The sequence below is a fragment of the Takifugu flavidus genome, chromosome 10 (genome assembly GCF_003711565.1).
Source record: "Takifugu flavidus isolate HTHZ2018 chromosome 10, ASM371156v2, whole genome shotgun sequence".
Classification (NCBI taxonomy): domain Eukaryota; kingdom Metazoa; phylum Chordata; class Actinopteri; order Tetraodontiformes; family Tetraodontidae; genus Takifugu; species Takifugu flavidus.
In genome coordinates this window covers 5,635,814-5,651,246 of record NC_079529.1, presented here as the reverse complement: position 1 = coordinate 5,651,246, position 15,433 = coordinate 5,635,814, and the positions used below count along the sequence as shown (strand labels likewise).

The window sequence follows — 15,433 nt, the reverse complement described above, 5'->3', positions numbered from 1 at the left end:
TTGGATTGGACAACATTCCTTTTTAAAAGGAAATATGGGAATTTTTACCCAGAAGCTCATGTTTTCTGACCTCCTCCTGTCACCAAGCTTCTTCTCCATATGAAGTGAGATGCGGAAACATTTTCAATTAGCAGATATGACTTTCAAAGGGTTTCACCAATCAGAGAGGAGCGTGCTCACGTGCACCCCGCCAGTCAGGAGTGGTCTCTGATCAATCCACTCCAGCTGCAGCTCTCCTGGATTGTTAACGTTCCCGTCCTTTGGCTGTATTGATATTTAATGCTGACTGATAGTTCCTGACAGTAAATAAATAAAAATGCTTATCTAACTCTTCTGTGTGTGCGTAGCCCCCAGCATGTTCCCGGGGCCCAGAGTTTAGGAGGGGAAACGCATAAACAAGGAAAGATCTGAAGAGACGTAGCCAGGGGGCGTGGGATCTGCACACACTCACACAGGCTAATGCATCATGCAAACGCTCACACACGCACGCACGTCCGCGTTTTCCTGTCGCCGCGCACACGTTAAAACAAACAGTCGGCCAGTTAACTGCTTGAACTAATCACAGTGTCAGATTTTGATTTTATTTTCCCCCCTTCACAGAAGTGGTAGATCCTGAGGGCAGGCCGTGTTTGGAATGTTTTTTTCATCTACTTTGGTCCAAATCTCTGCGTTTGTGTGCATCTGTATTCACGGGACGAGCGCAACACGGCTCGGGAGCGTAGCTTCTGGCTTTTTTGATGAAGTTTCCTTGTTTTTACACCTATTTTGAATGTTCTTATTCAGTCGATTATGAATATGCATGCGAACACAAGAGGCGCTAATGCTAACATTACCAGGCCCAGCACGTTGAATCGATTCGTGTTTCAGTGAAAGGACTTAACCCGCACCGGTTCTTTCTCCGGAGCTCACCACTGTGCACCGGGATATTTCGTTAAACACCGTGTTACGGCTGTCGTTCCGGGAGGTCATTCCATACGCTGCATTACATTTCCAGTGGCAGGCAGTTTCACTCATCCTCCGTGCCATTAGGACCATCAACGCTGACAGGATCAATACCTGTGTTTTGGTCCCAGCGCCCCTGCTAGAGATAGCATGTCACTGCTGACAGACAAATATCAGAGCCGGGGCCCTGTGACGGAGGGGAAGTCACAGCGCCATTCCGTTAAGATCATCCAACATGGTATCGATTCGCCCCGCGCTAATCATACATCAGAGCTGAATAAATGGCTCAGAGGCAAACGTTCTATTGTTCACGATCGGGAGGTGTAATAAAAAAAGAGAGACATTTCTTTTATTGCTAGTAACTCGGGGCTAGGCACATAATCGTGCCTTGATGGGAAGAGGGCTAGATGGAGGTCTGTCAAGGTGTTGTCTGTACTTTTTAGTGATGACCCCATCGACGGAGGTGCCGCCTGATTACCCACGTCTGTTGTGAAGGTCCTGAGATAGATGAAAACATTTGTTTTAAGGCTCTTTTTTTTCTTATTTTACTTATTTTGTTGTTTACAGTCTGGGTAAACCCTCTTAACTGTCTTCCATAGGGAGCTAAGATCAGAATGATCATCAAATTCAGAGATTGAATTCATATTTTAATCACCCCTGTAGCTCATTGACATGAAAATGCTAAGCTATTAAAATTTCTGAGCTATTAATTAATGTTTTACCTTCTCATTTTCTGATCCTGCACCAAGATGAATGTACTCCTTTCTTGGATTTCTCATCTGGGCAGTGGGAAATTTCACCTCATAGACCTGAAATTGCTTCTTTATTATTCATTCACTTTTACATTTCTCACTAAACCTTCCAGAGCTACAATATGAGCTAAATGAAAGCGGAAGATGCTAATTAACAGTGAAAACATCGCTCTGTTATTCATAATCACTTTAACAACAGCTATTTCCAAACCAATAGTCCAATAAATCCACTCAGACTGCAGTTGGTCTACGCATGGAAAAGCACAGATATTCAGGATTAGGCAGTAATCTCTCTCTGCGTGGAGAAGGTGCAGTAATTAGGTGAAAATCAAGAGTTCCAGCTTTACGCCGTCCTTCCATCTAGGCTGATCGCTCTGTTATCTACAGTTTTCTGTCATAAAAACACCGATAACTGACTGGAGAACTCAATTGACCTTGAATGAAGGATGGTGAGAAGGAGGGAAAGAGGGTGAGGGTCCTTGGTCTCTAATGAGGAATAAAGCAAGATGAGCTGATATGAACTGATGCAACAGTAATAGAAGCATCATACTGTATGGTCCAGTCCTCTCCAAGAAACTTGGAGGGTTTCAAACCGTCTGCCGGCCATCAGGTGACGCTCCTGGATGGGTCATGTGATCAACATCTGGACTGGTCAAACCCAACTGCTCCGCGTGAGGCCTGGTGTGTGTGTGGAAACACAACCAGTCAGCTTCTTAGATATCTGCATGGGTTTATTTGGGAAATAAAAATTATATATAGTATATACATCTCAGAATCAACGGCAAAGCAAGCGCCTCAGCAGAGACAGACTGAGATGACCCTGATGGAGGCTGGAGGCCGCCAACGTTGGAGAAAAGTGCAAAAAAATACAAATGCAAACCTCTAGCCTGCCACATACAATAACGATTCTCCTGACAGAACTGCTGACCGGTAAATAATTCACATTCACGCTATGAATAAATAAAAACAAACAGGCCTCCGCTCCGAGTCTACAAATCTAGGAGGCGCTCGGCCATTTAATCATCAAATTTTAACAGAAGCTGCGACGCGTTGCAGAAGCTGCGGACTTGAGGCACGATTGTGAATTTGACCAACTGCCAATAAGAGCTGGGGCCCAAATTTCAGGAGGTTTTTACCTCCTAAGTGATGCCTTTGCTCCATATCACCCCCCCCCCCCCCCCCCCCCAGTGTCAAGCCTGCCTCTCTCTCTCTCGGTCTCTCGATAATTAGCTCGGCTTTGTAGTCTCGAACACTCGTGTACGTTTAATTCTAATTAGCAACGTAGCACCTTACCTCTGTGACGCACTATATTTCACCTCTCCCTCTCTTTTATGAGCACATACCTAATGCGGGAACATCAATTACGCCAGCAATCCACCACTAAATGAGTTTAACACCGCATGCCCTGCAGCGCGCTTCCTAATGGTTCCCCTCTCCACATGTAAATGACCTCTTGTTCGGGATCTTTGATTGCAGATCAATGGCTGTTTGCTTTATTCCGACAGTCGGCGGCGGTGAACCGCGACGCCACCGGGGCAAATGTTGAGCAGAGAATTTACAGGTTCGCTATCGAGCACTTTGAAACAATAAACCTTCTACTGAGCTATTAAACAAACGATAGGAATAAAGCGGCCGCCGCGAGATTAACACGGCAGATACAACGTCGATGGGTGTAATTATTCTTTACTGACACGGACGTTTAGCCCTCGGAGCGGAACCGTGTTTACTACAAACACGGCCGCTGAGCTTGACCTAATCGCCGGCTGAAATTTACCTGACTGCTTTTGAAAAGCGTGGCGGCTGATTTGTGTCCGGGGGCCGACTCTCGGGAATCGCGTGAGCGCGCTAGAGGGACGCGACACGTGCACTTGTTACGAATTTTTCCAGGTTTCTTCTCATATTATAGGTTTAATTGCAGTGGGTTAGCTTCAGAGACGACCAAATCCGCACACGTTAGCATCAGCAGCTCCTATCGCACGCCCCTGCACGTCATCACTAGAACAGGACCAAGACCGTAAGCATATTAGAAATTTATAGAAGTAACGGTTCTGGGCCCGCCGACCCACCTCATGCCATTGCGTAACAATGCAGAAACAGGGACAATTTGTTCCCACAGGAAGGGTAGCGAGGCCTAGAAATGGAGCTGGAGGCCAAGGTCACCAGGCCAAGGTGCAGTGACCCCTCCCCCAGCTGCTCTGGTTAAAGAACGTATGCATCACACAATGTGGCAGGACTAAATGAATATTGTTCGGCGGAACGTGAGGCACGTGCATCCGCACGCACCCGCTCCGGAGTCAGCCATCGCTGCCAGCTCCTGACTGCAGCCATCTGACATCCTCTATTGTCCTGCCAACCTTTTAACACCGCGAGCGGCGTTCCAGCGTTTGATTACGTGATTCCCTCTCTGGTTTTTTTTCGTCCGCTCGTGCGCCTGACCGATGATCTGCATTCAGGCGATTGTGCGCTGCACTTATTGCTGTGCTGGCACTCGTGCGGGCATTCACCGGAGCGCGCGGGTGCACATCGCTGAGGGCGCGCGTGCGATTCTGCCCCCTCTGTAGGTGTGTGTGCAGAAGGATGTGCCCACTAGCTGGCATGTCAGCTGATGTCCCCGGTAATCCAGCAGTGGGCCTGTTGTGGATTAGCAGCAGGCTCCAGGGGATGGGAATCCCATTCCCGTTTACAGCTCTCCCTGGCAGGAGGAGAGGCAAGGATGCCTTCTCTCTGCTGCCTTCACACCGGTTGGAACCTGAAGGTGTGTGCGGACGTGCGTCGCAGGGAATATTGAATAAATAGATTTGTTTTATTAGATTTGATTACGCTGCACTACAACGTTTAAAGAATCTGCTGAGCTGTGCGGCTGTGCGGCACCTCTGATGGCTCCTATAGAACCCGCTGCAGCTTGGCTTTGTCCTCCACTTAGAGACACTCTTAGCGGGAACATGTTGCAGATGCTCGGTGACATTTTTATCACATCTGGCGCACACGCAGGGGCGGCGCGCGCACGCACACACCCGGACCTTTGTGATGAAATTTCATCCGGGCAGGATTTGTTTTCAAGTGATTCGAACACCATCCGACACGAGGGCTGACCTCTTGAACCCCGAGATACAACCTCGTCTTCTCCCCGGTGACAATTTAAATGCCACCTTTCTTCCACACAAAGAGAGAAAAGAAAAGTGTGTGTGTGTGAGAGGGAGAGAGAGGGTGTGTGCGCGAGCGTCTGGGACTCGCAACTTGATATCACAACAAAAGAGCTGCGGTGGCAAGTCCCCACACAGACATTATATGTCAGCATCACTGTCATACTGTTAGCTTGTCCCAACTGTACAAAGCCATCCTCATTCAGGGCACCTAACCAAGGTCAGCCTGGATTAGCCACTAGTAACCCTATCAGGTCCAGCACAATGATTACAAAGCCCAGTGACACTGGCTGTCAGCAGACTCTTTCTAGGCAACCCTATCTGGCCGACCCTTAGCTACAGAGCCACTGGAGAGGGTTAGTCTATTTCAAATTGTCCCCCCTTTTGTGTCTCCCTTTATTTCCCCCCTTTGATTTTTGGCGACGCGTTTGGTTCATCACTCAACCCTCCAGACGTGTGTGTTTGAAACCTATGCGGCACATAATTCCTATAATTTGTGGATTTTCTTTTTTTTTTTCCCCAGTCCATTTTGTCATAGAGCCCGTTCTTTGTGCTTGTCGGGCCAGAGGACCCAAATCCCACCACCCTGTAGGTAAATGAGCTCCGTAATCTATGCTGGCGTGTACCGGTTCCAAAATGATTGAATGTGAAAATACATCTAATGACCTTGAATTCATCGTGAAAATGACTGTTTTTTTATTATCATTATTTAGGAAAAACAACAAGAGAATAATTAGACAGAGCTTGAGATTGAGGCTTCTTGTCAATTCAAACACAAGCTAGCAGCAGCATTGCCCGATTTTGACGTGTTTTGCCCAAAAAATACCGTGTGGAACTTATTGTTTACAAATTGACATGACATTTTGTGTTACTCAATAAGTGAAGCGAGGTTAGAATAAAGGATTCAGCTGAAGGGTTTCAAAAGGTACGATTTAGAAAATCGCTATTAGCATCTTAACATTGTTATCTCTCTTTTGTCTTTGCTGATCACTGGCTGCCCGCCTAAAAAAATGTAATACCTTATTCACATCTCTCATTTTTACATTAGAAGTCTTTAATTTTTTCCTCTGCATTGAATCACACCTTTTGTCGGTAATATCACAATCCTCTGTTAAAACTAGAGTTCTACTTCAGCTAATTAATTGCAGTGTGACAAAATTAACCTTTCCTCATTATTTTTTAAGATTTTCTTCTACATTTAAATTGAGCTCAACAAAGGACTGGTGCTCCCGCCGTCCATTGTGGGGCTTCCACTTTACTTTCCTCACAGGAAACTGTCTCCCCCAACATCCATGTAAGTCAGCAGCATGTAAAACAACCAAACCTAAAGACCCGACTGCTTGTGATTTCAGTTTTAAAAACTACGATAAACAGGAACAACAGCGCTAGCAGCACGACACGTTGGAGGCGACGCGGCGACCAGTGTTCACCACTCCAGCACATCAGAGGCGTCCCCGCTTTAGTTGCCCTAAAGGTACCCCTTTACAAAGTGATAGGGCTCAGGGTTTTTAACTCGGGGCGAGAAGCTGATTTGAAACCCCCTCCGCTGCCAAGCACATGGACGGCTGCTGATTAGAAGAAGGTTGGCAGCAGTGGGCAGATGCCAGGCGGGGAGAGAGATGACGGCCTGTCGCCAGTCTGCCACCCAACCCCTTGTCCTCCAGCAGTCCCCCCCCCCCAACAAAAAAGACCAAAGACATTTCAGTGACAAAAAAAATGGTGGGGGAGGAGGGGCAATTGCGATGGTGCTTTTGTATCAAAATGCGGCATGTTTGCCATCCACACACCATCAGTTGAAATGAATAAATGAACATGTTAAGTGACATTTTATCACGTTTCTAAGTGATCTGAGGAATTATGGGAGTTTGTTTGGCTGGCGCGGGGCTGCCTGAGCTAGCGTTAGCGGGTAGCCGAGTCGCCGAGGCAGACAAGCAACGCCGCGATGCCGAACAATTCATCAGCAACCAACGTGGAATTACGTTACGTTTTTGGTATCTTAGTTCACTTTCAATGCTGGAAGTCAAAAAAACATAAATGTGCATTTTCACTGTTACGACACACAAAAACTAGCACTCCTCTACACAACTTATATTGACCTCACACAGAGTCCATTTCCCAACGCGTCAACGTTTGTCACTCTGGTTTGTGCGACCGCGTGAGCCCGACAGGCCGACAAGAGCACGCATTTACACCTTTACCTTGTTTTACCCCGGCAGCAGCCTAATTACAGCAAACCCTCCACACTCAGCGGAAGTGATAAAAACCCGCCGAGTGCTAAAGTGTGTCTGCATGTTGGAGAAGCTCGAAGGTGTGAGAGAAACTTCACTAAGTTCATGTTGAAGAGAGCTCAAAGTGCTGCTATTGTTCTGCTAATGTGTGGCTGATAAACCCGGTTTTAATTAATATGATCAATACTTCCAGTAGTTATAACATAGTAATAGTCACAATAACAGCAGTTGTCATTAAATTAATTTAGAATTTATAAATTGAACTCCATCCTAGAATGCACGGACTCTCTGACAGGTGCACTTTCACCCTGACGACATTTACATGCACACACGCACTCTCAGCATTAAATACAGTTAGACACAGACTGAGTGGGGGGGGGGCAGGAAACGCCCTCTTACAATATTGTATAGGTTGCCCTGCCCGCGCACACGCGCGTACACATACTTCCGAGTCTGCGAGAGTCGCCTTTGGTGTGTGCAGAGGAGACAGTGCCCCCTGGTGTTGGAGAGCCTGAATCAGCCGCCTCCTCGCTCAATCTTCGAGGGAGAGCACTAATTTAGGCCCTTTTTGGTCCTCTGGGATTGATTAGTCCTGCCTGAAAGACAGGAATCACAACAAAGCATTTAATAGACGGTGTTTATTACGGGGAAAAGGTTTTTATGAAGAGTCACTCAAACTCGTTTCACTTAAAAGTAATTAGAAATGTGTTAGTACAGGAGATCCTCGGTTATGACCCAGATCTACAGGTGACTGTTTCACTATAGTTGTGAGCCTTATTATTATCTGTTGAGCAATAACAGAACTGATGAATAATGAATGAAACAACAATAAATGTATATGTGGTCCCATATGTGCACATTGTAAAAACAAAAAGTGAATCAGGATGGACTTTGACTGACAAGTAACATTACATTTAGCGTCATTTTGAAGCACTGCGATGCTAAATATTTCATAGACGTGACAAAATAATTGCAAATCTTTATTTAGATTACCTCGTTATTGCTTCGCGGGCACACTGATTTAAAAGCACCGCCCTGTCTCCAGACGCAGCCTGATTTACCACTAATGCTGGCAGACTTGACGTAAAAAAGGAGATTGTCAGATTTGTTTCGTGCGGCTCATAACGCGCGCGGTGCCGCAAAAGTGACGCGCCGGACGGCACATTTAAAGTATCCTGTTGCTCTTCAGGACGCGCCGCGGCGGCACCTGATGAATGAGCAGCGTTTACTGGGATGAATGCTGATGAGGACGCGCTCTCGGCCAGACGACGCCCGCCTGCTCCGCTCCGCTGTCACCGTTTCAGCGTCGCGCTGCGTCCACCGCCTCCGACAGAGGTCATGATGACTGGAACCGGGATCAGAAAGGACGCGGCTGGCGCGCACAGACGCCGCGGCGACGCGGACAGGTGAGCGGACGCACAAAGTGCGCGGACGAGAGCTTCACGCACGCAGGGTCACTGAGTCCAGAAGGGTGTTCAGCAGTGAAGAGGAGCCATCGTGCGGCCAGTGGCACCAAACGGGCTTAACAGTCCTGATAATGTGCGTTCGTGATAATGAAGGACAGATAGTGGGCTTTAAAGGTGCGGGCTGCTGCGACGGGCGCGCGCATTGCCGAGATCACGCATTACTTTCCAAGGATGTTCGCGTTTGATGGCAGCAAGAGCAAGTGGACATCTGAGGCTGCTTTACAGTCCTCTCATTCTTCGCAGGGTGTCGGGAGCGAGATAATGTCATATGCGCAGATTGTGTATTTACATCATCCAAATAAACGGATTCTGCCGTCATCTCATTGCTAATTTGCCTGATTATAAAGTCATACAACATCACATTATTAGCTGCATATTCCCCACAAAGCCTACAAGTCGCAAATCATTTCATTTCTCTGTAAGTAATCCAAGCCCTCTCGGGGTGATCCTACTTTTTGCAGTGTGGAGTCTCGCTTTTACTCCGAGGCTCCATTTCTTTGAGGCAGGAAAGGGGGCGGAGATGAGGTATTCAGATGAGCCGGAGTGACAGCTCCAGTTTCCCCCAATGTTCAGCGTGTCTGAAACTCCACTGGCTCCTTCTCTCCCAACTCCTCACTTCACAGCGCTGCGTACTAAAAACATCGGACGCTAGGGGATCGAGACGTGTGCCACATTGCCTCAATGAGGGCACTTTAACAGATCTTTCGGGGGTTTTTCCCAGTAAGGGGGTCGTGGAGGGTGGACTTCTTTTTTTTATTTCCATTGTCTAATGACTCTGCGCACGGCTGATTATTGAGTTGACTGTTTATTGTTTTGGCTCGTATTGTCCGACGCCCCAGCGCGTTTTTTTTACCTCCCTTTTTGGAATCGGCGAGCTGTTCACCAATGTCCTATCCTCAGGGTTACCTCTACCAGCCCCCGGGCTCTCTGGCTCTTTATTCGTGTCCGGCTTACGGGGCCTCGGCTCTGGCTGCGCCGCGGAGCGAAGACTTGGCGAGGTCGTCGTCCGGATCAGCCTTCAGCCCCTACCCCGGATCGGCTGCTTTCTCCGCCTCGGCTGGCGCGGGCTTCTCCAGCCCGCTGTCATACACTGCCGACCCGACTGCGGGATTTCCCTCCTACATGGTAAAAAAAGCACGTATTGATATCTGCTTTAAAAAAGAAACTTTACGTTTGCTGTGTTTCACTCTAGACTTTCCTGCGCAACTTTTACTGAGACAATAAAACCCGTCCCCGATTTCTTCTATAGCGTTTTGAAACAGAGTAGCAAATATTAATGGCTTAACACACGTTCTAAAGCTCATCGCGCAGCCAATTGTGTAAATCGGAATGGCAGTTATTATTTTTATTCCAGCTTTTCGCCTCCGAGTACTTAATTTGTCCTATAAAATTAACACAGCCTATCGGGACGTATGGCTCTTGCGTTTCTGTCATTAAAAAGGAAAAGTCGTGACTTGAGTTAAGTAAATGTAATTTTGGGGATGGAAAGCGTGACGCGCAGCGCGCATCAAGCGTTTTGGGGAAAGGTGCATATCGAGTGATCCGCTAATGGGATTTGTAATGCTGCAATAGGGGCAGATATGTTAACACACCGCGGCCGCCACGGCAAAACAAAAGGCAGCCACTGGAAGGGAAGCGGGGGTGTTAATGGGTGATTACGGAAAATTGAAATTTCCTTTTTTATTATCTTTACGGTTTATTAAAAGCAGCACCGTTATTAGTTAATCCGATAACGATCTCGACCATTAGTTCACCATTAGTCCTCGCCATCCTGCGGCCTGTATTTACGCGGTGCGTTCACGGATACGAGGGTAATTACGGGAATAATCTTTTAATTTATAGAGTGAAAATCACCTGAAAAGAGAGTTGCAAATGCTTTTGTTTTACAGTAAAGCCAAGTCGGCAAATTATAGCATATTTAGATGGAATATTTAGATCTTAAGTATTGTAGCAGTGAAAGACAAAATCACTTCTATTGTCACAGAACATTTTACCGAACTTATTATATGTATCAAATTGCTAATTTCATTGGTCGTTGTGTATGTTTTAAAATTAATTTGCCAACTTTTTCCCCAGAGTTCTCCCTATGACGCGCACGCCACCGGCATGGCCGGGGCCCTGAGTTACCACCCATACGGGAGTCCCGGGTACTCTTACCAACTCAACGACCCGGCTTACCGCAAGAACGCCACCAGGGACGCCACGGCCACCCTGAAGGCCTGGCTCCAGGAGCACAGGAAGAACCCGTACCCGACCAAAGGGGAGAAGATCATGCTGGCCATCATCACCAAGATGACCCTGACGCAGGTCTCCACCTGGTTCGCCAACGCCAGGAGGAGGCTCAAGAAGGAGAACAAGATGACGTGGGCGCCCAGGACTAAGAGCGAGGACGAGGACGAGGAGGACGGGGACGGAGAGAGGAGGGAGGTGGAGCGCCCCGAGAAGACGCTGGATAACAGCGAGGCTTCAGCGGAGGATGAAGGTGGGGAATAATCTGCGGACAGAGCCAATGATCCATTTAACAACCCGGGGAAAGACGTGCGTGGGAGGCGGGGGAAGGGAGCGCGCGCACCCCCCTCCTTTATTTACTGCGCAAGTTAGAGTTCCATTTTACCAAATTAAACAAATCACACACACGATTAGAACATACTTCTATACATCATTTATTCAGAATGTGCTTCCTCCTTAAATCTGATATTTTCCAGTCACCATGGTGATCAACAGTATTCTTTATTGAACAACACTCCTGACTAGAGATTAAATGACCTCTTAGGTTGGACAATTTCTCCTTTTTCCTTTATATATATATATATTTTAATTAAAGTAATTAATATTTGCTCACTAGCAATGAAGACATATGAGCAGAAGTAGTCTCAATAAAATTATTATTATTGTATTTAATTAAGTAAATCAAACTGTCTGGTGATTTAAATAATACTCTGCTGCGTGAAAACAAGTTTAAAGTTTTTTTTTTTTTTTTAAATAGATCCATTCGCCTTTATCCGTTTCAAACAAGTTGTTATATGTTAACATATTTTTTTGCATGTAAACTTTTTTTAAAATATTTAATTGACTTATTTTTTTAAAATTTGCTCTCAGGCATCAGCCTGCATGTGGACTCTCTGACGGACCACTCCTGCTCGGCAGAATCCGATGGGGAGAAGGTCACCTGCCGTGTCGGAGGGCTGGCCCCGGATCAGCCCGGTGACAAGTGCGACGAGGACGACGGCGACCACAAGCACGACCTGCGCTCTCAGCTCTCGCCCAAGCCAATCACTTCGTCGCCTCTCACCGGCGTGGAGGCTCCGGTCCTCAACCATCACCACCTCCACCACATGCACCACCTCCACGGGCAGCGCGAGGAGTTGGCGCGGAGCCTCGTCAGCGTCGCCGCCGGGAAAGCGGCGTCGTGTCCCGACAGCAGGCCCGCTTCGGGTCCGCCCCAGAACCCTGCGGTCAAACCTAAACTGTGGTCGCTGGCGGAGATTGCTACCTCGGACCAAAAGCAGCAACATCAACAACTGGGGCAGCCTGGGCAACAGAGTTGCCCCTCCTCCAGCGGTGGCCTCCTCACCCCTCCGACGCCTTCCGCCGCCTCCCCGGCTGCTACTTCTCCCTCCCTCTACCCGGCCAGCTCCATCCTTGGAAGACCTATTTATTACACTTCTCCCTTTTATAGCAACTACACAAACTATGGCAACTTCAGCCCCCTGCAGGGTCAAGGGATCATGCGGTACACTAATTCATCCGGAGTGAACCTCGCCGCTGCCGCCGCCGCCGCCGCCGCAGCAGCAGCAGCCGCTGCCGCAAACGAGGGCCTGAGCGCCTCTCAGCAGGCTCTGGAGGCGTGCACAAACAGTAAGAGCAGACCCGGCTCCCCGCTTGTTAAAAATAACCCGAACCAGATTGTCACCGTGGAGCAGCAGCATTTCAGACCCGTACATTTAGATGGAAAGAAAGGGACATAACCCACCGCCACCTGACGGTTGAATCTGTCTCGCAGGCAAGTCGCACCGCAGTGAAAAGCTCAAAATAGTTGACTTGGTTTCAATGCTACTGCTTTTTTGCGTCACTGTCATGTGTCATTGATGCAGTCACACCGCGGGATGACGTCGCTCCCACTGAAGTTCGACTTCCTCTCAGCCGCGCTTGCGCTGACGCACGTTTGACGCTGTTGGTGGTTTGATGTTGATTTTAAAATGAAGAAAATCTGCAGATCCTTTTTTTTATTTAGCATTAATATAATGTCCAACATTTTGAGTCTCTTCTGGTCTTTCTGATTTCATTCAGACATATGCAATTCGCCTTAAACCAAATGAAAAACAAAAACAGTTTCCATTAAATTAACACAATTAACGATGCGCAATTACGCGCCAGTGTGGGCACCGTCAGCGACACGTTGCCATGGCGTTATGGATTCTTTATAGACAGTCAGAGAACCACGCACATACGCATTTAATGAATAATCAAACCAACTAAATCTAGTATGATCGGCTGCTGTGCACACTCACACTTTACGCACGAAAACTAAGCTGTTTCTGGAAACTTTGTCTCCTCCGGAGGCTCGAGGAAGGGGGTTGATCGTCAAATCTGGCGGAGGTGTAGGTCTCAAGTCTATTTCCATGGTCTGCAGGTAGGTGTCACAATTGCTTTGAGTTTGAAGCGGGCCAGGCCACCACCTTTGAGCTCCACGTGTTCAACCCCGTAACTGATGCACCGAAACCGGATCTAGAGCCACCACGATGTCGGAAAGGAAAGCTGCTACTGCTCCTTTACAAACTCTCTGCATCACGCCACTCGCTTGTTTTTTTTTTCCCGCTGCATTTGTAAGGTATTAATTTCATATCCTGGTTTGAAACAAACCACCACCCCCCTCCTCCCTCTACCGTATGTGATTTATACATGTTATTTCTCAGGTTCCTATATAGTTTGCTTATTTGCCACGATATATTATGATATATATTTACGTGTGGAAAACATAATTTGGCCTTTCTGTGAAAACGTGTCTGTACATGGAGGTGTCACGAGGACTTGGAAGGGGAATAGCCTACATTTGATATTTATTTTTTTAAATGACGGCGAAATGATGCCTATAATTTATGCAAGTTGTATTGCAAAATGGGGAAAAATGTAACGTCTGTTTGTTTATTTGAGACGCAGTTGAGGTGGGAAAAGAAGCTTCACAATCTTGATATCAGGAGAGATCTTTTACTAATTTATATCTTTGAATGTAAATTTAAAAATGAAAAAAATAAAGCGTGCTGGTACTGATGTGCTGGCAGAATATGATATTCATTACTCAAATGAGGAAATATTAAACTGTTTTCCCAACTATTCCATCAAGCACTGGGCGTCCTTTTTCATTTTTCTTTTCTTTTTTTAAACTATTTTCTGTCCTTGTGCTCCTGTTTTTCTAGTCAAAAGCAGATGAACAATTTGATGATTCTTTTTCATCAAATTGTGAGTTTGCACAGGTTGCAAAATCCATTTTCATAAATTGATTGTTTACTTACAGGGCCTCATTCTGTCCAGAGGTGCTCCACACGTTCATGCCCTTGATTGGGATAAACGACAATGCTTAGGCCATTATATTTCCTTTTTTACCCTCTCCCTCTTTTCCCTTTTCACCCTCTTCCCTCCCCTCCCCTCAGCCACACATTTATTTTCCGGTGTGATTAATACAGCCACGGGACGCTCTGGGCATTACGCATTCCCAGTGGAACCATCCCCGGAGCTTTGTATCCCGGCTCAGGATGGGTCAGCCCTTCCTGCTTCATTACAACTCAGCATTGAGCGATCTATAAAAGTCTATCTCCACATCTGCCAGCTCCAATGGGCTGTGTGATGGGCTTTAATCGGACAGGTTTTCCATTGGGTACTACAGCAGCTCAGTGACAACATTATTATTACGATTATTAATAACAGACCTATTATTATTAATAATAATAGCAATGGTAATAATAATAAATGAGCCTCTGTCACAGCTAATCCCTCTTTTCTCAGAGGAATTCTAAATTGAGTTCAAATCTCACCGATCTGTCTTTCGCCCTGGTCCTCCTCCTTCTTGGCTCTGCCTTATCCAGTGGGGATAGAGTGTTAAGTGAACTCACCTAAACTCAGTTAACCTGGCCAACAGATGTCATGACATCATTTCTAGATGTGCTTTATGCTGTCTAACCATGTTGAATATGAGCAAATAAGCTCTTTTGGTGCCTTTTCTCCCCCTCCTTTTCACCATCCTTTCTTTCTTTGCACCTTTTGGCAGCAGCCTTTATGAAAACCCTGCACATCAGCCTCTGGCCAGCTGCTTCTTCTTCTTCAGCCCAATTGCTTTCATTAGAGGTTGAGTTATTGAAATGCATGCTTTATTCTCAGGTGGGCTCCCCCAGGGACTCTGGACTGTTGTCAAATAGCACCAGAGGCACTCTAGACAGCTTACAGCCCCCCACCCCACACCCACCCCACACCCACCTCTGCTTTTTTTCTCGCTCACTGCAGCAGCAGCAGCAGGAGCAGCAGCAGCAGCCTCCAAATGTCAACATTTGTTCTCAATAAACAGAGTTGCTGTTTCCGTTAAAAGAAATTGCTCAGCAGCCGGTCACCTTTGAACACATGAAGAGAAACTTCCGCCTCTCTTTGTGTGATTGAGAGGAGCAAACGGCTGTAAGAAGACTCGGGCTTTGAAATATGCTGCAAAATGATCATGAATATCGGCCACAATTCCACATTTGACCAACTTTGTCTGGCACACACTGAAGCTAAGTTACTCTTGCCAGACTAGATATTGATCCTCAAGGTCAAAACAAGTCTGCCGCGCACCCTCGAAGGCCTCCCGCGAGGTTGCTCTTCACAAATACATGAGCGATTTCATCCGATTCCATACGTTGCAGATCAAATACAGT

General features: G+C 46.9%; 1 protein-coding gene across 2 annotated transcripts; it reads left to right on the top strand.

Moving 5' to 3' along the window:
• The first annotated feature begins 8,168 nt into the window (after positions 1-8,168).
• Positions 8,169-13,874, top strand: irx2a (iroquois homeobox 2a). 2 transcript variants are annotated; one of them, XM_057045691.1, is made up of 4 exons: positions 8,169-8,471; positions 9,432-9,656; positions 10,608-11,013; positions 11,631-13,874. In XM_057045691.1, the coding sequence occupies exons 2-4, from the start codon at positions 9,654-9,656 to the stop codon at positions 12,497-12,499; spliced, it is 1,278 nt and encodes a 425-aa protein (XP_056901671.1). In that variant the 5' UTR covers positions 8,169-8,471; positions 9,432-9,653; the 3' UTR covers positions 12,500-13,874. The 2 variants fall into 2 exon arrangements, with proteins under 2 accessions (XP_056901671.1, XP_056901670.1); XM_057045690.1 differs by lacking the exon at positions 8,169-8,471 and having other exon boundaries at positions 8,499-9,656.
• The last annotated feature ends 1,559 nt before the right edge of the window (positions 13,875-15,433 follow it).